Source organism: Syngnathoides biaculeatus, chromosome 11, assembly GCF_019802595.1.
Source record: "Syngnathoides biaculeatus isolate LvHL_M chromosome 11, ASM1980259v1, whole genome shotgun sequence".
NCBI lineage: Eukaryota > Metazoa > Chordata > Actinopteri > Syngnathiformes > Syngnathidae > Syngnathoides > Syngnathoides biaculeatus.
In genome coordinates this window covers 522654-547613 of record NC_084650.1, presented here as the reverse complement: position 1 = coordinate 547613, position 24960 = coordinate 522654, and the positions used below count along the sequence as shown (strand labels likewise).

At 39.5% G+C, this 24960-nt stretch overlaps 1 protein-coding gene across 5 annotated transcripts in view; it reads right to left on the bottom strand.

Annotated features, from left to right (window-relative positions):
* Positions 1–24651, bottom strand: part of ssrp1a (structure specific recognition protein 1a) — a 35416-nt gene extending 10765 nt beyond the window's left edge. For 2 of the 5 annotated variants that reach the window (XM_061835318.1, XM_061835323.1), the window contains exons 1-12: positions 24569–24647; positions 21061–21168; positions 20316–20389; positions 17175–17360; positions 8317–8422; positions 4966–5159; positions 4785–4885; positions 4487–4616; positions 4228–4331; positions 1560–1688; positions 1259–1480; positions 828–900 (exon numbers count right to left, since the gene is read on the bottom strand). In XM_061835318.1, coding sequence (XP_061691302.1) covers positions 828–900; positions 1259–1480; positions 1560–1688; positions 4228–4331; positions 4487–4616; positions 4785–4885; positions 4966–5159; positions 8317–8422; positions 17175–17360; positions 20316–20369 — 1299 coding nt within the window. In that variant the 5' untranslated portion in view covers positions 20370–20389; positions 21061–21168; positions 24569–24647. Of the gene's footprint in view, positions 1–827; positions 901–1258; positions 1481–1559; positions 1689–4227; positions 4332–4486; positions 4617–4784; positions 4886–4965; positions 5160–8316; positions 8423–17174; positions 17361–20315; positions 20390–21060; positions 21169–22347; positions 22492–24568 lie in introns of all 5 variants that reach the window. The other 3 variants (XM_061835320.1, XM_061835322.1, XM_061835319.1) reach the window with 3 other exon arrangements.
* Between the last annotated feature and the right edge of the window lie 309 nt (positions 24652–24960).

Below are 24960 nucleotides of genomic sequence, written 5' to 3'. Positions count from 1 at the left end.
AAAATGTAATACTGTAGCATAGCTAGCATTTTTGTATATTGATGCTTTGTTGTTGGAATCTCTACATTTATAACACGGATATAAAATGGGTATCTAGGTAATCTGCATGGAATACATTGTGAACTTGTGATCTTAAAAATCTAATTATTTTTTGCACACGGTTCATCTAATTTGTGGCCACAATTTACAATTTGCCCATCATTCCTGTTTAATGGGCACAAATTAACATTTTATACACATATACGGTATATATTCTGGCCACATTACATTTTTTTTCCCAACCACTTTTTGTCTGAGTCTCAGTAGAAACTGGGTTGTTGACCTCAAACCAATTCTGTTACATTCACGCTCTTTAGCAATAAATTTTCGCTTCCTTTTTGGGGCAGCAACGTTAGTATAGAAAAGCAGTAATATGTGTGTTAGCATTCCTCAGAACACAGTTGTGTTGTGTTACTGCACACCAAAAGCCCCCTCAGGCCACAAATTTGCACAATGAAAATACACAATTATTTGTCACACTCCCACGCACATCCAGATACCAAAATTAGCCCAAAAAAATTTCTTGAGATCCCCCCTCCCCCATCAGTCCAAACCAAATCTCATCACACCCAACCAAAATGTAAATCAACAATATGGAGCTCAATGTCAGGCAGCACACCATGCAAGCGCAATTCACACCAATCACGAGAAAAACATACGCACCTTCTTCTAAACGGGTACAAGCACACGCACACAAGTACAAGGAGAAGGGGTGACAAGTGTCATTAAGTAGGATGGATTATGATTGACAAAATGGTGTCCCGGCTGAGCGAGGGCGGTCACAATACCTCTTTGAAACCTCTGTTCTTGATGTTGAGCTTCTTAGCATTGACAAAGTCAAAAAGTTTTCCATATTCTTCCCTGAAGCGGGAGGCAGAAGAAATATGTTAGTTTGTGTGAAGATGAAGACTGCATGGGAATTATTTGGGGTTCTCATTTACACTGCTCACAACAAGTTGCAGATATTGTGATTTAAGGTGACATTTTATGATGAACCTAAATTGCACTATTGTCTTGACAGGGGATCTTAATTTTACCTTTGAGAAACTTTTGACCATACATATCCATCTGTCCAATGTCACAGTACTGTAAAGGTTATAGTGCATTTTAGATTAATCCTGAACTACTTTTAGTGAAGAGTGTATATTGTTGAAAGCGTAAGCTATTTTTGACTGTAGATTTCACTCAAGAACAATTTGTCAAGGAAAAACGTGGTCACCTCTCAATGCTGCTGAAGGTGTACTGGTTGCCCTGCTTGGTCTCAATCTCAAAGTCGAAGGAGCGAGTCGTGGTGGTGCCTCGGGCGAAGTTGACGCAGGAGATCTCCTCGAAGCGCAGATGCACGGGGGGCTTGTGGACGTAGATGAAGCCCCTCTCCAGTGGATAAAGGAGCCCCGAGGATGCCTTGTAGGAGCATGTGATGCACTGAGCACCAGAGTGACTGAGCAGGAAGTAGGAAAAGGTAAACAAAAAATAAAAAACTTCAAAATATGTGACTACATATGTGCTTCATGACGTACCCCTGGAAGTTTCCGGGCACTGTGATCTTTCTGTTGACCAGGGCCTTCATCACCCTGCTGACCAGCTCGTAGAGCGACCCAGACATATTCTTACTGAGTTTTCCCTCAAAGCGTCGCTCCACATCTTCCCTGATGGGATAAGAGGAAAAACTACTGTCAAACATGCATACTTTGCATCACGCATTTAGAAAAGTTGGGTGTACTGAGAAAGAAGGGTATCAACATGGACAGATTTTATACATATAATGGAAACTTCATTACATATCACAATTCATTCTCATCAAATCCTATACAAGCATTTAAAAATTCTACCTTTTCAAAAGAGAATAATAAAGCAGTTGATGTTGTCAGACCTAAATGCATTTAACTTATTTGGCTGGATTTAAATTGCAGATTGTCAAAATAAGGTTTCTGTCGTCTACGTGCTAAAAATATCAAATATTTGTCCAAAAGATATAAGGACAACTGCTCCTTTACACCCATTAATGCGAGCCTCACTTCGTCGAAATGGATGGATTTTTTGGTATTAGATTGGGAAAAGAATTGCCTAACCAAAAGGTAAACTTAAATGCAATAAATGCGGATAATGTGCAATATGTTTATATATGGCTTCATAATACAATACATGCACAACTGATTAGACGACAGGGAATTCTCGGATTAAAACGGTCTCGACATTTCGACGCCCGTGTCTTGTCCACAATTTAGTCCCCAGCGCCATAGTGTTCCTGCTTAGCTCATGCATATTTTTTATCTGTGTACGTGCGTAGTTTATTTGCCTATTTTGTCCATCTTTTTACACATTATGTCGCAAAAGAAGAAAGCTGGGTATTTTAGCAATACTGGTCCAGCCGAAAGAAAAGCGATGACCATGGAAACAAAGCTTAACATCATGGGGGGGGGGGGGGGGGGTCGATTACTTTTAAGGACAGAGGCAGTATTTTAGCACACCTATGAGGGATACAGTGATCATGAAGTAATTTTTTTTGTGAAGAAAAAATTAACGAAGCAACGGTCCTTGATCGTTGCCGAGATGGAAAGATTACTTACATTATGGATCGAAGATCAGAATCAACGTAGGCTTAATATCAGGCTAATGTTCAGTAAGGGAAAAGGCACGACATATTTTCTTACCTTTGAAAGAGCAGAAAGTCAAGGACGGCGAGGAGGAATTTACCGCTAGCAAGAGCGACCTGCACTTGGTTCCTTGGCAATAGCTAAGTGCAGCCTCCCTTCATTCTTTGCTATCACAGCCTCCCTTCTCTAATGGTAAGTGATGCATCTTATATTTTTTATTTTAATATATTTTGGCTTTTTTATATGAAGTACCAAGACCATTTTCTGAACTATCTATCCTCACGAGGGTCACGGGAATGCTGAAGCCAATGGACCTTTCCGACCTGTCAATCACTCGTACAATAATAGCCAATCAGCCGCATTGTCCTAATGCCCGGATTGACACGCTCCTCTTGTCGACATGTCCCACAAGCAATGCTGGTAATCAGTTGCAGGCGCTCCGAAAAGTTAATGTTACGAAGAAAATGGTCCTCAGATGCGCTTGGGGAACGTGCAATTCTGATTAAAGATATCTGGCTAGGTTACAAGGGGCCTGGTTGATAAATTTTCCAAAGCCTAAAACACAGTTGACAAAGTGTCTACGATGGATTAAGTCTTGCCGGAAGACTGGATGTACAACTAAATGTGAACAATATCAACAAACACAAGGCTGTATGTTCGAAGGTAAGTGAGGGAGAAGTAACTTCTCTGAGTTTGAGTGAATTATTATCAGTGTTTTATACATTGCAGGAGAACAATTTTCACTTTGTTAGCGTATCACTGACTTGCCGAATGAAGTGTGTAATGTTTTATGCCAAACAGTCGGGCTAGTGATACTAAATGCGCGATGTCATGCAAGAGAAATGTCTATTTGTATCACATCGGAGTTTTAAAACAGAGTACTGGGTTCGATTACGAGCCAAGTCAAATGAATACACCCACTCACTTATAAAGACCACAATGATATTACTCATGGTCTTTCCAAGTAAAAAGTACTTACCTAAACATTTTTCCATTGATCGCCAACATTTGGCTGCAACTCTGACATTGCAACCTGCTCTGTCCAAAATCTTAATTATGTGTACATATCTTTGCGTGAAATAGTTGAGACCTCTCTGTAGAACTCTCTTGGACAAGTCTGACGCATTTGACAAAAAACATACCCCAATATTATCTAGAATACGCGATAGAGGATCCAGTTCAAACATGTTTTGTTCAATCGCCAATTTGAAAGCTTGTGGGACATGGCTAAGGGCGCGGAGCTTAAGGTCGCCATCGGAAAGGTCCATCCCAGCAGCCATCGTAAATTTTTATTTTAACTGTGAAATCTGACTTATGGCGAAATTCATGTTAAGCCGCTCTTGCAATAACTGATGTCGGCCGTAGATTAGGGACTCCCTAGACTTTGGAAACATCTCGTTTTTTGGGTATTTAAAAAAAATACTCCTGTGTGTGCGTGTGTGTATGTATGTATATATATATATATATATATATATATATATATATATATTTGTGTGTGTGTGTGTGTTTGTGAGTACATGGAGAGTAAATCAGGCCTTGTTCTGTTTGTAGTTTATGTCCACCGAGTGTCCTTGCAGAATCACAAACTCACTCGCTCATGTTGAGGGAAAGGCTGATGTTCTCCTCTTTGGAGAAAAGCAGAATAAGGAAGTGATATCTCGTCTGGCCTTGCTTAATGGGAGGATCCAGACTGATCTATACCCAAAGACAAAAAGCAGAAAATGAGCATGCCTGTTAAAGAAAAACTTGATGGATAAGTATGTACTGCAACTCACCACCGCCTGATTTAAATATTACAATAAAAGATGAACGAGGTTGAAAGTAAAGTTGAAAAATAAATGCCCACTTACCACAAAGAACATCTGCCTCTGGTCCTTGTGTGGCAGCAGGAATAGACGGAGGACAGTGGTGTAGGGAATCTTGTAGTCAAACGTCTTACCATGGAGGTGAAGGAAAGTTGGGTAGATGCGGATGTCATATCTGACAGATAGAACATGTTCAACAGAGTTAAGAAGTAAAATCGGGGCATTCAAAATGTTGTGCTCAAGGGCGTTAATTGATTTAGGACAGATGAGAGTCAAGTAATTTGTAAATTAAAGAAGACAGCGGGCCATATTTTAGCTGTCCTTACTATCAATGTTATTTTACCTTCCTCTGGGTGTAAGACACTGCAGCTCTTTGAAAATACACACAGCATCTCCCGTGGCCTGGATCACATCTGCCTTCGATAGCACGTTCTGGGCAAAGGCCTGAAGAGCGAAAAACTCGAGATTCACTGGAGTCGCCAAACCACCTCACCGAGAAAGCAGCAAAGGAAATGCCCGCTCACCTCCACAGGGTCTTGCCGCTCGTCAGCTTGGCCGGGTGGGACATAAAAGCGGACCTCCATGAGCGAGACCTCAGCGTCGTCGTTCTGGTGGAACTCCAAGGTGACTTCATTCTTGCCCGTGGCGCACTGTGACACATTCGATAGTGGGACTTCGAACGCTGTGGTCTCATTCACATCAAACAATAACAGTGGACCTGCAGTGGAATAAGAAGTGGAAAACAGGTGATGATAACAGTGGATAAAATACTGATTCATCAATGCATTACCTTTTTTATCAATATCGATTTTATCAAATCCTGTCAGTTGGGGCACTCTACACGTGATTGTCATTTTATGGATGGAAACTGCACTCAACCAAACAAAAAACAAGCTATAACGCAAGCGGCCACTGCAGACGCAGTGTTAAGCGAGTGACTTCTATCGAGATGAAAATGACAAAAATTTAAAGTAAAATTTCTAAGTCCTGACCCAAAAAAAAAATTGGGCAGAAGTTCCCCAAGGGCCAAGCCCAGATTTTTTTGCACCCCATGCCCCTTTCACTGGATTGCACAAAATCACATTTGTCATTAAAATATGCCACTTTATCTCAAGACAAATGAATTCAGTGAACTATTCAGTAAAAAGACATCTAAAATTGTCCTTTTCCTCACATTATACATATAGTATAGATATAGAATCTACAAGAAAATATATCCTAGAATTTCTACACCGTACAGCAAAACATGTTAAAGAAGTTGATCTGTAGTAATTACTATTCACGTTTAAGTCTCAAACTCGTTACATCGCGTTGTACTGATACACTCGACCACATTGCTCACTATCTTAGATATAGATCTCGTAATACTAATAGTATAATCAGTTGTGTTTAATATGTTGAGATATATAGAGAGGAAGGGCATCCTGGGTAAAAACTGTGCCAAACAAATATGAGCGTTTCATCTGAGATGACACGCTGTGGCGACCCCTAACAGGACAAGCCGGAAGAAACACTTACACACAGTCACTCACATTTGAAAAATGTACAGGTGTGATCAGTCATGCTCGTAGATAAAGGTGCGGGTGTGATTAGGGATGGCCTTAAAATAACTTACTGGATTGATGCAACATAACTGGAAATAAAAAATTAAACAAATACATAACTAAAATAGAATACTAAAATTTCAAACTCAGAAATGATAATTTCAACTGATATTAGTAGAACATCGTATAAAACGGTATTTAAAATTTTTCATCAAAATCTGACAAACTATCTGAAGAATAGTTAAATGCACTGGTCTGTCAAGGAATAAACACGAATGGTCGATACATAACATAACATTCAACATAATTGGCGTTCTTGGCAACAAGCTCGCGATACATTGGAACACACATTCCTGTCGCCAATCGTGACGTATTATTTGGTGGGGGGGGGGGGGGGGGGCGGTCATGCATCACGGGACTGCCATAAATAGGAGGCCGGTTTGCTAGAACGTCCCTTTATGTGCACGAGCTCGACGTATTGACCACACCTGAATCAAGCGACGAGGTGGATGATCGTCTAATTTTTTTTTAACGCAGTCACACTGCCTCGCGATCGACACAATTAGCACCCCTGGTGTAACTGAATTTCCTTTGACATGGCTCATGTTGATGACTTTTGACGTAAATGCGCCCGCAGTTCTGAACATGCGGTTTCATAGATGCTCCGTACATGCTCAGTACGGTTAACTTGCATTTCCTGTACTGATAGTGCCTCATCATGGCTACGCTTGAGAAAGCAAAACAACTCAATCAAACGCATGTTCGTTCAATGTTGTCAACTAATATCCGGATTAATTTTAGGCAATTTTCATGAAAATTTAAAAATCCGGAATTCCAGGAAAATCCAGAGGACTTTCATCACTGCTTCTATAATTAAATCTGTCGCTTGGGCTCACTTTGGATTCCTCTGTACATCTGGAACACATGAAATGGAAAAAACTTTAACCGAGATACACAATACCAACATGAAAGAGTGGGAAGCCACGACGCTTAATCTGGTCCCTTCATCTTTTGGAATCTCTGTTCCACCTTAAATGAATGCAGCTTGCTATCTTGAAGCTTTACACAGAGTCACAACAGGAGTCTTTGAGTCGTTTAAGTTGGTAGAAAGAGTGGCTGTTACATACTGTATATGATGCTTGAACCTCTTGCAAATGACCCCTACGTAGAGTACGTAACAATCAAATGTGGGTTATTCAAGAAGGTTCTTTGTCAATGACAAGCTATAATACTCCTCTTTCTACTCCTCAGTTTAAGTTGATTATTTTATTGCCGCTTACTGTTCATCATATTTATTTAGTTTTATTTTATAATAGTTTTTTACTTGTTTCTTTAGTGCACTATATATTTAACCACACTGGTTAATGAGAGGTTTAACATTTAATTTTGGAGGCCCATAGTGCTGCACCAGGATGTCGCAAAGCATGCTGTGAGCATGTAAATAGCGTTTAAAGTGCAAGTTTCGTGTCAATTATTTTGTGAGTCACTCTTTTATTGTTTGCCATTTATGTAATTCTGTTTACTGATAATTTTAGTTTCGATGTGACAGAGTGTCTATCACATTGTCAGTAAAGACCTGGCTACACAGGCAGTGTGTGGAGCGATGTAAGCTTCTTCTGCTTACAGATGTGAAATGCAATTGTTCCTCACTGCCTTGAGTGCCATCATATGGAAGCTTACATACACGCTAAAACACTTGCTGGGATGCATATTAACAGTATAACCAGAGTGTTTAAGGACACTTTGTTGACTAGTCACACAACAACAAATGTTGTAAATCAGTGTGCACATAAGGTGCACCACATTATGAGGCGTCACATCTAATGTGCCCCGTTCATCTATTTGGAAGGGAATTTAAGACCTTTACAATTGTGACAATATGGTAAATAAATAAATAAATAAAAATAAAAGAAACTTGGAGACAAACGTATGCAAACGTGTGGCCGCAAAGGGTGAACCGTGACTGGGCAAGGGCACACCGTTACAATGACTTTTCAATTCAAACCAATGAGGAACGATAATTTGAATAATCTGTGTTTTTTTTTTTTTTTAGTTACGGACATGGTTCTGGAACGAATTAAAGTCATAAAGCATGGCACTATTACAATAAAATTTTTCAAAATTTGCAGCATGCCTGGTCACTGAAAATGTTCTTGTAATCACATTGAATTGAATCTACGAGGGGAAAAATGTCTTGAGCAAAATTGAATGAAATACTGTACTGTCACAAACGCAAAAATGGAACATGATCCAATACAAATTACAACCTCTGTTCTGGGCCCTAAAACAACTGCAAACTCATATGACTACTATAAATTGGTGTGTTTTTACCGGAGAATTTGGCCGTTCCCCAATTCCACCCCTTCACGCACATGTCCTTCTCTGTAAGCTCCACGCTGTAGTTTGCTTTGAAGAACTCAGAGATCTTCTCAAAGTCCTAATGCAGGAAGACAAACACAGAGAATTCGGAGTTTTAAAAACCTTGTGGTGATGCATGGGTCAAAGCTTGGCAAAATATTTCCTCATCCACTCGAAAAAACAAAAAAGGGGTGAGAGCTCAGGGGCTAATTAAATTAATAGTTAAAACCACGCCTGTTGTTCAGGCCTATCAGGACCCCAGAAGGTGAGCATAATCCATCTCACTGCTTTGACCTCCTCCTCCATTTCTCCACACTGCCGCTGACAAGAGTTTATTTAGATTTTAGGCTGGCGCACAACCACACATCTTAATACAGATTCTCACACAGGGATCGTCGTCGTTCACACGCACATGTGGAAGTGATTGTGGCATGCACAGAAGAAGAGAATGAGACTGTAGAAAAGAGTTTACACACCTGGATGTGCCTTTCTGCGTGCTTATTACTGCTAATTAGAGCCCATATAATTAGTGTGTATATACATGTAAGGCTCATCGGTATGTTTGCTAAAACTGAACAAGACGTTTAAAAGGAGACCATGTGTTTTAGCGAAGAGTGTTTCAAGTTTGGCACATTGACCGTTTTCTCTGACTGTTACAGCACCACGTCGTCACGGTTGTAGCTTTAAGTCCTTATAAAGACACATCTTACAACAAAACATTCCAGAGTAGCCAGCATGTTTTATGATTAAATTTTGCAGTTCAAGCAACCAATACTTAAACAGTAAAGCCAGTTAGCATCGTGTAGCAGTACGGTAACATTACCGGAAACTTTTATTCAAACCTGAATCAGCCTAAACATATGTTGCCATTATGCTCATTATAAAAAAAAAAACCAACAATCAAGACTTTAACAAAAATCATGTCTACTAGTGGTCTAGTCCTGTACAATATATTCAGACATAAAACCTTGCTTTTATATACGCTAGTATTTGTGACATTTGTTGATATTACAAGTAGCAAAATGCTTTCTTATTTTGTTTCTTAGAGTCACTGATGATGTAGTGATAGACATGTCTGACTTTGGTGAGAGCAGCATGAGATCGATTCCCACTAAACGATGGTGTCGATATATACCGGCAACTAACTGGCAACCAGTTCAGGGTGTAGTTCGCCTTTTGCCCAATGTTAGCTGAGATAGAATCTGACACTCCCGCAACTCTTGTGAGTATAAATGGCTTGGAAAATGGACAAAAAAAAAATGTTTCTTTCAGCCAATCCAGTTGATTAAAAGATTTAAGGACTTAATCGATGCTGGTATGCGTATAAACTAATCGTACTTCACACTGAGCAGTGTGTTGATGAATGAAAGCAAGACATTTTTGTTGAATTCACCAATTAATCTGATTCGATATCCCTGCAACTAGGTGGTGACTAGTTTTGGGTGTAGTCCACATTTTACCCAAAGTCAGTCGGTATATGGTCCAGTCCCCCGCAAACCCTGAATAGGATACGTAGGATTGAGAATGGATGAATAGGTGGAGAAAAAAAAAAAAAGGGCCATGAAAAAGTATTGGCCCCCTTCACAAATTCTTATACTTTTGCATAGTTTCCTTACTTAAGTAGACATAGACAAATGGACAAAATAGACAAATATAACCAAGGTGAATTCAAAACACTTTCATTGACTAAAGAAAAAAAAAGCTACTCAAATTCACCCAGCTCTGTGTGTAAAAAGTAATTACCCCTTCCCCTTAATTAAATAATGAATTAATGTGGCTAACCACAACTCTTGGTTAATTTTCATTCATCATTCTGAAGCCTGATTGTCGCCAGACCTGGTCAATCAGGAAATCAAACAATCTGTCCCAACATAACCAAGTCAGACAAAAGACCTAAAAAAGCTGCAACAAAAAGAGTGGACAGCCACCAAAGATTACTCCACGAGAACGGCGATGACTCATCCAGGAGGCCACAAGGGTAGGAACTTGGGACAACTTCTAAAGAATGTTAGACGTCCCTTACCTCAGTAAAGGTCAGTGTTCATGATACAACAATAAGAGAAAGTGGGGGGGTATCACATACATGGCAAAGTTCCATTGCAAAAACCACTGCTGACCAAAAAGAACGAAGGCCCATTTTAATTTTGTAAACAAAAAATAAAAGAATGATTCGCAAAATCTTTGGGAGAATATCATATGGACTGACAAAGTCAAGCTTATTAGAAAGTGTGCATCTTGTTCCATCTGGCATAAATGTATCACAGCATTTCAGAAAAAGAACATAAACATGGTGATGGTAGTGTGATCGTCTTGGTTTGCTTTATTCCTTCAGGACATGGACAACTTGCTGTGATTAATGAAACAATGAATTCTGCTATATAACAGAAAATATTGAATGACAACGTTAAGCCATCAGTTTGTGACCTCAAATTGTGCACTTTTGTTTTTGCAGCAGGATAATTAATGATCCAAAATACATGAGCATGTCAAAATCTGAATGGCTTAAGAAAACTAAACAAAGGTTTTGCAGTAGGCTAACTCAAAGTCCAAACTTGAATCTCATTGAAATGTAGCGGCATGGCCTCAAACAGCAATTTCAAGCTTAAAAATCTTTTTTGCAGAATTTAAATAATTCTGTAAGGAGGAATGGGCCAAAAGATCTCCAGAAAGCTGTGAAAGAAACACTGCCAAATACAGAAAAAAAGTTGGTTTCGGTTGCTGTTCAGGATGGGCCACCCATTTATTTTGTTTAGGGGCGCATTACTTTTTCCATACAGGGCCAGATAAACTCTTAAACCTTTTTTTTCATTAATAAATGAAACCCCCCATAAAAAACAGCATTTTAAGATCACTTGCATGACATTTGTCAAACAGATTTGTTCGATGACCCTCCAGAAAGTGGGTAAACTAAGAAAAATATAAGAATTTGAAAAGGGAGCTTATACTTGTTCATGGCACTGGCCAAGCTGGAATTGAGGAGCTCCCAGACAGCATGCAGAGCCCACATGATCACAACAACAGCTTGCTAAGACGCCAACACTTTACTGACACTTGAAGTTCACTGTAAGACTAAACTCACATAACAGAAGAATTACACCAACATAACAGCACTGTACCGTAATGTAATATTATGCAACTACACTTTTGTGCATTTATTCATTTTAGCAATAACTGTACCCCTTGATGTTTCATCTTTTGTTTTTATGTAAGATGTTCTTCTATTTTATTGCACCTTTCACCTTGTGGAGAAGCACTCATTTTGTTGTATGCACAGCATAGACAAAGGCTTTTGATTTTGATTTGATTGATCTATTTGAACTCAATGTTCAAATACATTACAGCCTTCATTTCTTGATTCTTCATAACAATAGCTAACGCAAAGCTAATAATAAAATAATTTTTATTCAATTGTTGTGTATTTCTTTTGTTTTTAAAGGCTGCTCTATGTAACCCACTGGTTACTGCACTCTATAAAACCCACTGAGACTGCAATATCAGTATCAGATCAGAATTGAAATTGTTTAATTTGGACATCTCTTTTGCTGGATGTTTCTTATGAATGGAGTCAGCTGGAATCGTCACACACTTTGATTCTAATAGACATCTCCACTCTTAACCAACTCGCCTCTTCCTTAACTTAGTTAATCTTTTTAGGGATTAAGATATGTGAAAAAATATAATACAATACCAATATAGCATTGAACACCTGTACAGGCTTGCTGTTCAGTACATCCACCTATCAATCCAATCGTACAATGTGCGAGGTCACATTGAAAATTCATTTTTATGCAATGGTCTGGTCCGGTCGAGTTCGCCGAGATCAAACAGTGTACAACAGGCTTTCTCTGAAATTGCTTGAGCGCAGTATTTTGATCATTTGGTGTGATTTAAAAAAAAAAAAAAGACAGTATGTTTATAGTGACTTTTGGCTTTGGAACAACCTATATTTAATTTCTGACTGCAAACAACGTACTGTATCATCTCATGCAATTAAGAACTGGTGGTAAATGTTAACAAAATGGACTTTTTACATTTAAACGTAGGCTTGGTGATCAACAGAGCAGCATCCTTGGCTTACATTCAACATCTCACTAATGATCCGACATCACAGTGTCTACACAGCCAGAGGCTCAACTAGCAGTGATTGACCAATTACAGACACTGGCTGAGGGATACTAAACAATGACATCATGCTACAGTGCACAGCAATGTGAAGATTTATCTTCAAAAAGTGGTCTGATTAACCCCAGGAGACGCTGCTCACACCACCCCGAGTTATACCAGGGCCTTCTTTCCACTCATTTCCTGGCATCTCGACAAGCTCTGTGCACGCACGGCAGCAAGGGAGAGGGAAAAAGAAAAACACGCAGGAAGATAAAAACATTTTTTCTCTCCTTTCCAGCAGTCTGAGCCAAATTGTTTCAGTGAACTGATATAAACACTGACTTACATGAGCCCATGATTACACTGTTTATGGAGCACATGTGCTAGCGTCGCTTTCCCTCATTAATCCCATTAGATGCCGACACACGCAGACTTTCCAACAAAGCTTTTTTACATGGGGCAGCACAGTGGCGCTCTAGTTAACACTGAATAATTTTTGGTTGGTATCTCGGCTCAGATTTTGCATGTTCTCCCCAGTCTTGAGTTTTTGCAGATGAGCTGTTGCTTGTTTTCAGAGGTGAATTGAGTAGCCAAATATTGTACTCAAGTAGGAATACTGTAACTTTAGAATTGTATGAAAAGTAAAAAGTAGTCATTCAAAAACTTACAGAAGAGTAGGAAAGCATTGTTCCTTCACAAATACTCAAGTAAAAAGTACGGTGCATTTAAAGAACTCTGACAAGTAGACTTTATGGAAAATTTGACTTGAGTAAATATAAATGAGTAAATGTAGCATATTACTACCCACATCTGCATATTTTTCAGTTTGATGCCATTCCTGCATGAAGTGCCTTGATATCAATTTTAAATAGATACCAGGGCAAAAACCTAAAACATCAGGATAAACATAATATTGCTGTACAATTATTGCGTAGTGACCAAGGTATGCTAGTCCCTCACAGTATTTTTGCTTTCCACATACAAATACCATAATTTCTCGAAAATAATGAGCAAATATTTCCCAAAATATTTTTAAAAAGTTAATTGAGCGCATTATATTCAAGTATGGATGAAAACTTGAAAAAATACAATCACATTGTATAGTTGTATACAGGTACATAGAGTGCTAAAAAAAAAAAGATACATATACATTTCAATATGATATTCAATGTCTTATGTTACACATTTATATTTATTATGGTACCTGAACTCTATGACCTACTCGGGGAGCTTGCATTTTACAATCGTTAGCCTAGCATGTTTGTTGCTACTGCACTAAAGATCAGAAAGGACTGCCCGTGAGTTTGTTTTAACGTAAACCAAGACAAAAAATGTCAACTACAACGGCTACTTGTGCAACTGCTTTTAAAAGAAAAATGTCATGACTCGTGCCGATGACGCCGCCAACCCGGAAGTAGCTCGGGAGCTCGAAACAACGATCGCTCGCCTCAATGGCTACAGGTGACTATCAAAACAACGTGAGCTCAAACAGCATAATACAAGTGTCATGGGCACATGAAAAAATAAAAAACGGTAGAGCGCACACAAATGAAATGCTCTCTCTTTTTTTAATTTTTTAAAATCTGCCCATCACCCTTGTTTCTACGTAGTTTGTGCTTACGTTGTTTTGATAGCTTTTCCGATGGCGTCAGGTGGCGAGAGGCCGTGCTGCGAAACCAAAACTCTTGGGATTCAAAAAATGTTTCCCCACAAACATCATAGATGGCACAGATGCTGTGGGAGCAAAATACGATCACTGTTCATGAATTCAGGAGGCACCAGAACTGGACCAAGTCACCAAAGGTAGCTACGATGGATATTTTTCAGATGGGAGATGAGCCAAATGTTGCTTTTGAAGTCTTGGCCAAGGATGTGTAATGTAGAGGATAAACTGCACTATGCACAAACGTTTTATGCACAAATATTTAATGCAAAAAATGTTTACGACAGTGTTTCTTTATTTAAGACTGTAATATGTATTATCAACAGTAATATTAAAGTGTTATGCCATCATTGAGCATTTATATTCGTTGGTTGAGGGATTCTGCTCTGACAATTACAAGGACCAGGACAATATATATTACATCAGCACGTGCACAATGATAATAATTAACGATTGTTGTACGGACAGTTTTTTTTAAAAACAATACAAGTACAAACCTAACAAAATATAAATATAGATAATTCTTAATATTTTGAGCATATGGGTAGCAGCAAATTGGTGGTGCGAACTCTACATTGGTAGAAGGGTTTTCTTGATATTTAAGGTCAACTTTGGGGGGGAGCATTATACTCAAGAAATTACGGTACTATACATATCTTACAGCAGAGAAAGAAACGGCTTGAAGCTAGCACACTTTAGCCTTTTTAGTTTTTATGAAAAATACAAGGTATTATTGAATTTTGGACAGTGAAGTCCCGCTGTATTTTTGTCGCTCCAATATACCATGCAATCGCAGTTACAAGAGATTATCAGATTGCAACAGATCGCCATTTTCAGACATCAACTGAATGGGACAAAAAAGGTAAATACAACAAATACAAAATGAAAAAAGAATGGATGAGATGCCAACTGTGAACCAATCACATGGTAAACTGCCAATGTGACTGACATGATCCCTGTGGTCGCTCACTGGGCCGTCCCCCGTTACATATAAATTTACGAGTTTGTCTCTCGCTTTCGGCAGGCTTACAGAGAGAAAAACACTTGTTCATTATATTTATGTTTTGTATGCATATTTCACGATATGGCGCTCTATTTCATTATTTACACTTGACAAAATTGTGTTTTTTCAGAAACAAATTGAGATTTTAATTTTAAATTTATTTTAATGTGCTGGCAAAGTGAGTTGTGATCTTGTCATGGAACGAATTCAATTTATAATTCAAGGTACAGTGAAGAAAATAAATAGTTGAACGCCTATATCGCAAGTTCTCCAACTTAGAAATCATGGAGGGGTCTGAAATTTTCATCGTAGGTGCATGTCCACTGTGAGAGATAATCTAAAAAGAAAAATCCAGAAATCACAATTTATGATTTTTTTTTAACGATTTATTTGTGTGATACAGCTGCAAATAAGTATTTGACCACCTGAGAAAACCAATGTTAATATTTGGTACAGTAGCCTTTGTTGCAATTACAGAGGTCAAACGTTTCCTGTAGTTGTTCACCACATTTGCACACACTACAGGAGAGATTCTGGCCCACTCCTCCACACGGATCTTCTCTAGATCAGACACGTTTCTGGTCTGTCGCTGAGAAACACGGAGTTTCAGCACCCTCCAAAGATTTTCTACTGGGTTTAGGTCTGGAGACTGGCTAGGCCACGCCAGAACCTTGATGTGCTTCTCACTGAGCTACTCCTTGGTTTTCCTGGCAGTGTTCTTCGGGTCAATGTCATGTTGAAAGACCCAACCACGACCCATCTTCAATGCTCTAACTTAGGGAAAAAGGTTATTCCCCAAAATCTCACAATACATGGCCGCGGTCATTCTCTCCTTAATACAACGCAGTCGTCTTGCCCCATGTGTAGAAAAACACCCCCGAAGCATGATGCTACCACCCCGCTGCTTTACAGTAGGGATGATTGTTCTTGGGATGGAAGTCATCATTCATCTTCCTCTAAACACTGTTAGTGGAATTATGACCAAAAAGTTCCATTCTGGTGTCATCTGACCACAAAACCTTCTCCCATGACTCCTCTGTATCATCCAAATGGTCATTGGCAAATTTAAGACGGGCCTTGACATGAGCTGGTTTAAGCAGGGGAACCTTCCGTGCCATGCATGATTTCAAACCATGACGTATTACTGTATTACCAACAATCACCTTGGAAACAGTGCTCCCAGCTCTTTTTAGATTATTGATCGAGTCCTGTCGTGGAGTCCTGAGCTGATTCCTCACCCTTCTAAGGATCATTGAGACCCCATGAGGTGAAATCTTGCATGGGGCTCCACTCCGATTGAAACTGACAGTCATGTTTAGCTTCTTCCATTTTCTAACAGTGGACCCTTTTTCACCAAGCTGCTCGGCAATTTCTCCGGAGCCCTTTCTAGCTGTGTGGAGTTGTATAATTTTGTCTCTGGTGTCTTTGGACAGCTCTTTGGTCTTGGCCATGTTACAAGGCCATGTTACATGTTTGAGTCTGATAGTATGGTGTGGACATGTGCCTTTATGCAGCTAACAACCTCACACAGGTGCATCTGATTCAGGATAATACATGGAGTGGAGGTGGACTTTTAAAGGCGTACTAGCAGGTTTTTGAGTTGTTTCTAGCTGATAGACAGGTGTTCCAATACTAATTTGCAGCTGTATCACACATTGTTAAAAAAATCATACACTGTGATTTCTGGATTTTTCTTTTTAGATTATCTCTCACAGTAGACATGCACCTACAATGAAAATTTCAGACCCCTCCATGATTTCTAAGTGGGAGAACTTTCAATATAGCAGGGTGTTCCAATACTTATTTTCTTCACTGTATCTCACACAAACAGGGTAGTAGTAGTTTATAAGAACCCAGAAGGATAGTGTTGCATGCCACATTCATTAACACTGCTCCACTCGACCAGCACTTTCCAGCGTAAGGTAACGTTTATTTCATGGAAACATTTTGTTCCCAAGGGAGGAAAACTATGCCAAGCATTAACACAAAAACAGCTGCTGGATCACTCCTCTAAATGTGGATATAGGACCTGTGGAATTGATGTTTATGTGTAAAACTCACCGTGTCCCTGAAGCCATCGTATTTGTAGATGTGACCTGTATTGGTGCTCAGCTTGATGCCGTGACCTAAACAGACGCGCCGCCACTGGGCCAGGTTGAGTTCGCCCGCCGGGATGCTGTCTACCTTTCCAGTCTTGCTGCTCTTGTAGACCACGTTCTGCTTGCTGAAACGCAATCGGCCGTCATTCTGCAGAGAAAGCCCTGTATTAGCTGTTTTACTGTACAATCACCAATTTTAATGTTTTGTTCCTCTCGTACCAGTAAATAGGGTGGCCATGTGGTAGCTGAAGGAAATACCAGAGTACGCTAGAAAACACGTTTTGTATAAAGGAGAGAGCCCTTACATGAATCGCTAAAAATGTCAAGTATTACCCACCCCAATACTGTATGTTTAACATTGCCTTTATTAAGACAGTGATGCGAAGAGATACAAGATTATTTCATTTATGACCATACTTGTAACTCAAAATACAGGAGAGGAGTGAGTCTCAAAGTGTGGAAGTAGTAAGACTAGAGCAACGTGAAAGAATGACTGCCCAACTACAGGAGTAAGTATATATTAAACTGTATTTACTAAGGAGGATACGATATATATATATATATATCATAGATATAGGAATACAATGTAAAAATCACATATAGTAAGTAGGCTCAACTTCAAAGTTACATTATTGTGGGCTATAATCATAAACAAATAGACCTTACACCGATTTGATTGGTGATAGCAGTATCGGGTGATAACGACCATTTTATGCTGATGGGATGATCTGATTTGTCATAATTCGCCGATCTCATTGATTGGCTCCGGAAATTATCTTTACTCCACATTTCCATCTTCTCCAGTATATTTAAATCCAAAAGAGAGTTTATTTTTGGTGTTCTCGCATGTCTTTCGACATAGAACTATAAACATCTACTGCCCTTCTATTACAATGCAAGTCAAAACTAGCAGGCATTTCAACAGCTTTTCCACTCTGGCAATCAAGTCATTACATTCTTAATCAGCAAATTTACTACTTTCTGCCTTGTGCAATTGTTGGGACACTCACATTCTGCTGTTCCAATCAATAACTGTATTAGTAATTTTTTTTTGTAGACTATTGCACGATTCGTCACTTTAACCTGCTCCCTTTGCACAACTGTCATTCCACTGGTCTATTACGGGAACCGCGAACGGGTACACAATGTGGGACGTTGACACACAGTATCTTGTTCCTGTTCTAAACAAAGATTTTACATCTTGCACGCCTTTTATAAGGAATAGTTCATATAAACAGAAATGTCTCTTGTACTTTGTTGTTGCTGCTTTGTTGTTCTGTGTCTGTACATCGTGCCAGGGCAGCACCGTCTGCTTAAGAAAAAATCCTTGGGTGTTTTTTTTTTTTTTTTGCACAAACTTGGCTAAATAAAGCTGATAGTGATTACAATAAAGTAACTTAATTACAGTAAGTTACCACCCATTATTACAATCATGTTGTAATGTGATTGACTTGACTGATTAGAATACATGACCTGACTCTTTGCAGTGAATTACAACTTTGATGGAGCCAAGGAATGTATTTCACAACTGGATACTCTTGAAACTGTCACAAAAAGTAGATGTATGTAATTACTGCTATCTAACAGAAGCCCAATAATTTACCACAATGCCTCGCTATTCGAAAGATAAGTTCTAAATATATATTTATTGCAGGAGGCACGGTGGATCAGCTGGTAAAGCGTTGGCCTCACAGTTCTGAGGTCCCTGGTTCAATCCCAGACCCGCCTATGTGGAGTTTGCATGTTCTCCCGTGCCTGCATGGGTTTCCTCCGGGCACTCCGGTTTCCTCCCACATCCCAAAAACAAGCAACATTAATTGGACACACTAAATTGCCCCAAAGTGTTATTGTGAGTGCGGCTGTTTGTCTCGATGTGCCCTGCGATTGGCTGGCAACCTGGGATAAGCTCCAGCACTCCTCGCAACCCCCGTGAGGATAAGTGGCAAAGAAGATGGATGGATGGATGAATATATTTATTGCCCAATTAAGTACATAAGTAAATACAGTAAATGAACAGGTCATTTAAATAAATGGGATCAGTGATCTTTTTTGCTTTTTTTCCTTCTTCAAACTCGCGATTGGTGATTGGCTCCAAAAATCCTGATCATGTAAAGCCTAAAAACAAGCACAAGTCAACTCACTCTGTTGGTGACAATGTGACAGCTAAATATGATATATGGCAACAACGGGGAGGTAGGAGGGAGTCCAGATAGTTAACAGTAGGACTTGTCCCATTCACTAGTATCAAGTTACCCAGGAAGCCATGTTACGTCTAGTGAAAGTTGACAAAACTATGAGTCGTAAAATGCACGCTCTAAAGTCAGGTGGTGATCTTCAACTCCCAATCTCCGTGTCTTCAAAAAGTTAATCTATTCCTTATTTTCACCCACTAAGTACATACAGCAATTAATTTGTCTACTTTTTGTGACATCTTTGTTTATTGGTGCGAGGTGAGCTTCTTCAATCATAAAAGATGCCTTTTGGCTCTGAAAAGGTTGGAATTCGCTGCAGCATGATAGAAACAACCACGAGAAGTAGCAAAGGCTTGCTAGGCTATATAACATTTTGCTGATGGTTTGCAAGCTGTATGACATTAAAAGTACATCAAGTTATCTTAAGCAAGCCTTACATGAAGATCCTTTCCTGTGTTGAGCACTAGTGACCACCAAAACACGTTTTCCCCTCCATTTCTTCTTACAATACAGTCTGCGCGATCCACTCATGTTGTCTTCGCCACGGTAACAAGTGTAGTCAGTTGCATTCAAGTTGACAGGATAAAATTTAATGATCGTAAAAAAACAGGATGCGGTGGTATCGGAATATAAGGTTTTACTTCTGACAGGGCAATCCTGAAAGAGAACATTTGTCTTGTAGTCTCATCTGCGTGTTGTTTTCTCTCAGGAGCCTTATCTCTACCATTGCACCAATTTTTCTATAACTTTATTGGCCGTTAGACATTTATAGTACTATGTCAAAAAACGGGGAAAAAAACTACACAATACTACTATGTAAAAAAAATATGTATTTTGGATTCAGATTCAGGTCTGGTATTCTTTTGTTGTCACACAGTATGTGAGTATTGGAAGTATGTCTTTATACTCACCCATGAACCTTTGACTTCCTGGTATATTTCATTAAACTCCAGTGTGTCTCCCATCTCGGCAACAGGCTTAGGCTCTGCAGACACACACAATGATTATAAATACGTACACAAGGTGAAGGGTGTTTTAGATGTGCTGAGTAAATCGTAATAGGTAAATAAAAGGAAATGACAAGGCAATAATAAAGAGGGAGGTAACATTTTGTTCACACACTGCAGGTAACGATAGGTTTGTTACTCAGGAAAAATTACTGCCATTTTCTTTCCATTTCACGATGCTGGATTTTGGGCATGTAGATTTCACAGAGGTCCACCAAAAACACGTTTTTCCCCATTGTTTCACGCAAGGCAATATTGCTCTTTCGAGATTATCCATCCATTTTCCGAGCCACTTATCCTCACAAGGGTCGGACGGGGAAGCGCTGGAGCATATCTCAGCCAACATCGTGCGAAAGACACTCTGAACTGGTTGCCACCCTGCTAAAAAATTTCTATAGAAATTCTATGGAATTTGTACAGAACAACTTGTACTATAAAACTTTGGCTGTGATTTTCGATAGAATTTCTAGAGAATAGAATTTCTCCAGAAATTCCACAGGACTTGGGTCCTAAAGTTCTTTAGAAATTCTTTAGAAATATTCTACAGAAAATTTTTAGCAGGGCAGTCAGGAAATTCCCTTTTTCACTCCATTTTAGAATTTTATTTCAGTTTTTTCAGGAGTCACTGATGGTGTTGTGGTACACATACCTGACTTTATCCCAGGCAGCAGGGGATGGAATCCCACTCAGTGATGGTGTCGATATCTGCCTTGCTATTGGCTGGCGACCAGTTCAGGGTGGAGTCTCAGGTATAATCCTGGAACAGTTTACCAATGAGAGAAAATCTCACCATGTTCAAAACTAATGGGATTTTCCCAAAACTGATGAGATTTTTATAGACAACAATGAGATTATTTTACTAATATACTTTTTTTTACACTTCTTCATGTTGCAGTAATTTTAATGCATGTGAAAAAGAAATAAACGTAATACTGTAACTCTCAATGTGTTTGTCTTCCATGTGTTGAAATCATTTCGCTGAGCAGTTACTGTTTCACTAACAAGCTTTTTACTGAGACCTTTTGCCTTTGGGTCAGATGCACTGTTTATTTTAAACAGTGTCAGAAGGGAGTCTAAGTGTTTTGAATATATCTTCTAGGGCCTGATAGAAACTCCCTTGGTGAACTTCTCTGCATTTTAGAGTTGGCTCATCTAACTTCTCCTAAGTTGTCGTTCCTCTTGGGGGATGTTTTGAAGTAATAGTACACAGACTCTAGAACAGCTTGGTAATATTTCATGGCTGTGAAAAAAAAAAAATACAAAAAGGAATCTAAATTTGATAGAAGATACAATTACAGAGGTTAAAATGTTTATTTTTACCAAGATCAATCATCCTATTGATTAAACGACTTGATTGCTTCGTTGCCTATCTAGTTTTATGTTGATATAATTTTTAATTATATTTATTTCGGATTCTCATCGACTTACGAAAACAAAATTACTGACAATAGCGTGAGGCAGAGGGCGATAAGATGACTTCCTGATTGGTTAATATTTGAGACAGGATCCGGGTCACTTCCCTTTTACGGATTTACGTCCCCTTCGTGTATTAAAAAAAAAAAAAAAAAAGCAGACTTCAGCAATTTTATTTGCTTTTGAATATTTACGGTCGGTCGGGTTACGAGAAACCTAAATATTTTTCTGGATGGCATTAGCAGACAGCATGCACGAATCACGACATGCCTTGCTGCCAAAAGTAGGTCGATCTCTGAGTTTACGACATTGAGTCAGAAATCACTTCCGGGGTGGCATTTCGGAGTGCTTGGACAAGCAAACATGTCGGTTATCAACTTTCCCGTCGCCCGTGCAGTCTGTTTTGTCAGATTATTTTAGCCTCTCTTATGAAATGGGATATGTCAATGTGATAATTTAGTGCGCAAGCCAAATTTTTATGCGACTTTCTGAATTTTAATGCACAAATATCACGTAATCGCACCCTGGGTTTATCCTCGAGTCTGCCTTCGCCTGAAGGTAGCTGGGATAGGCTCCAGCTCTCTCCCCAGATAAATGCAGATGGGTTCTGTCAGGAAGGGCATCCAGCATAAAAGCTGTGCCAAACAAATATGAGCTGTGGCAACACCTAATGGGACAAGCCGAAAGGAAAACAACATTTCAGTTTTTTCAGTGATCCTGACAAGGATGTAAATGTCCATCGATTTTGGTGCTAAAAACAGCACGTTCATAGTATTCAGACACAATGGAAAACTATTTGGTCATGATTAACTTGTATAACTCCTGTTTCTATGCGATGTTTAAAGTAAATGTGATAATGTGCTTGATTTTACCCAGAAACCGATGGCTCAAGCAGATCCCATTGAAAAGTCCAACAATAAATAGCCTGCTTAAAGGTCAAGTGTCATCCCTATAAACATTTTAAAATAGATATTGAAATGGAAAATACATATAACATTATTCACTTCAATGTCCATACGTAAAAATAAACACGAGCAGAGAGCGCGTCATCCATGCGCAAAGTTGCGGAAGTGTCATTCGACATCCAAGTGGTCGCCATATTGGCTGTATCTACTGTCCATGATGCCACCCCGGACATTCGCCATTGAAAACACGCTGTGGCCCCTACTATGGGACACGCTCCTTCAGACACAGAAGCTCTTTTCAAAGAAGAGAACGTCTCACAATTGAGTGAAGTGTGCGGGGCAATGTTGTTTTGAGGCATATTTAGATGATATGCGGATTACTTCTAACAACAGACTTCCAGACAGCATGTATGAGCCAGCCCAGCCGAAGCAGTGCTCGTCCGCACGACACGGCTTGGCTGGTGGCTCATCCGCCCATCTACTATGAGACACGGAAGCTCTTCTCAAAGAAGAGAACATCTCACAATCGGGTGAAGTGTTCGGGGCAATATTACCCTATTGTTTCGAGCCAAATTTAGATGATATGCGGATCACTTCTAACTAGCAACAGACCAAGCCGTGCTTGTCCGCGAGGCACAATGCAGAAGCCTTCGCCGGCGAGCCCGACGAGGCAGCCGTCCGATGCGCATATCAACACATTTAGCACCCGTCATACATATGCGGATCTTTTGTTACGTTATGAGAGACGGATTACGTGGTCTCCCCCAAACTTTTATTTTTTTTAGTAGCTGTATGGACATCTACCTGTCATTTATCTATCTTCCCGCAGGTAAAACTAATAGTAAAAAAAAAAAACGAGTCTGCTTGAGTGCGCTACTGTCGCCAACGTCACTTCCTGCTTCTTGTCGAAAACAAATCTCGAGAGGATTTTTATGGCAGGAGTTACAAAAAGCCATATACGTCAAAATCATGTTTTGTTGTGAAAAAAACGGATGGGTCCATAACGGCTGCCATTTTTTTGTCATCAATAGCATACTAAAAATCTTCCATTTCATGACACATGACCTTTAAGCATCTAATTTTCAACTAATATGACAAATATACCTGTAACCAGTGATATCATCTATTTTGAACATTTCAGAAACACACCTGGTCATAGTAAACTTGTATAGCGCTTTTCTACCCTCAAGGTACACATCACGCTTGAACATTCATGTCAGGAGCAACTTGGGGTTCCGTGTCTTGCTATAGGACACTTCGTCATGGTCACAAGGGGTGATGGTTGAACACACATTCTTGTGGTTGGGAGCCGACCACCACCTGTGCCATGGCGTCCGGTCTAAAGAAACTATAAACTGAGACTCGCACTTCTGCGTATCCTTGTGCGTTTTTGAAACAATCTTGCCCAGCGCTCTCGCTCACCGTAATACCTAAAGTTACCAAGAAACCTCGAGCTATCAATAAAGTACAGTAACTTAAGTAGACCGAACAGGAACTTGTCGCTGCGACATTAATAGCTATGCTAACTTGGAATTGTACGAGATGCGCTTCTTTTACTAGTACAAAGCATCGCGTTGGTGCGCACGCCAGCAGCGTGTATCTTTGGGCTTGTTCGATTACAAAGCGTTCAAGCACCGCCTTGTTGAAACACGAAACGCTGCACATCGAACACCCGAGCGAGCAAGGCCGGTATTAGGAAACAAAATCAAGGTACGCTCAATTAAAGTCCAATTGTAATCAAACCTATGATATGGACAAATTACGTCTCGTTATTTGCAGGTATTACAAGTGTGTCTGCGGTCGAGCCTTGGTGTAAATGTGAAAACTCAAAAGTCTTACTAACAACGTGATGAGAAGCCTATTTCCCGCGTGTGGCATCAGGCGCTAGACCTTCGTCACAGGAAGCACTTGCATGAAGTTTGGTATAACTTCCGGGAAAACCAAGAGCTATATTTATAATATACGAACATTATTATAAAATCACAATAAAACCCCGACTTATACAGTAAATATTCATGTTCCAAAAAGCAATTTTCTCACAGATTATTCAAAAGATTGTTTTCTCCGCCTTGTTATCAAGAGATGCAGCAATCATATCCTACCACTAGATGTCACTAAAACCATCTAATTTAAAACCGTCATCGTCACGTCCTAGTTGAACGTGTTTCACTTTATTCTCAAATCGAAATAGAAACACTAATTTGTTTTTGAGCACATAGTGAAGTTCTGAA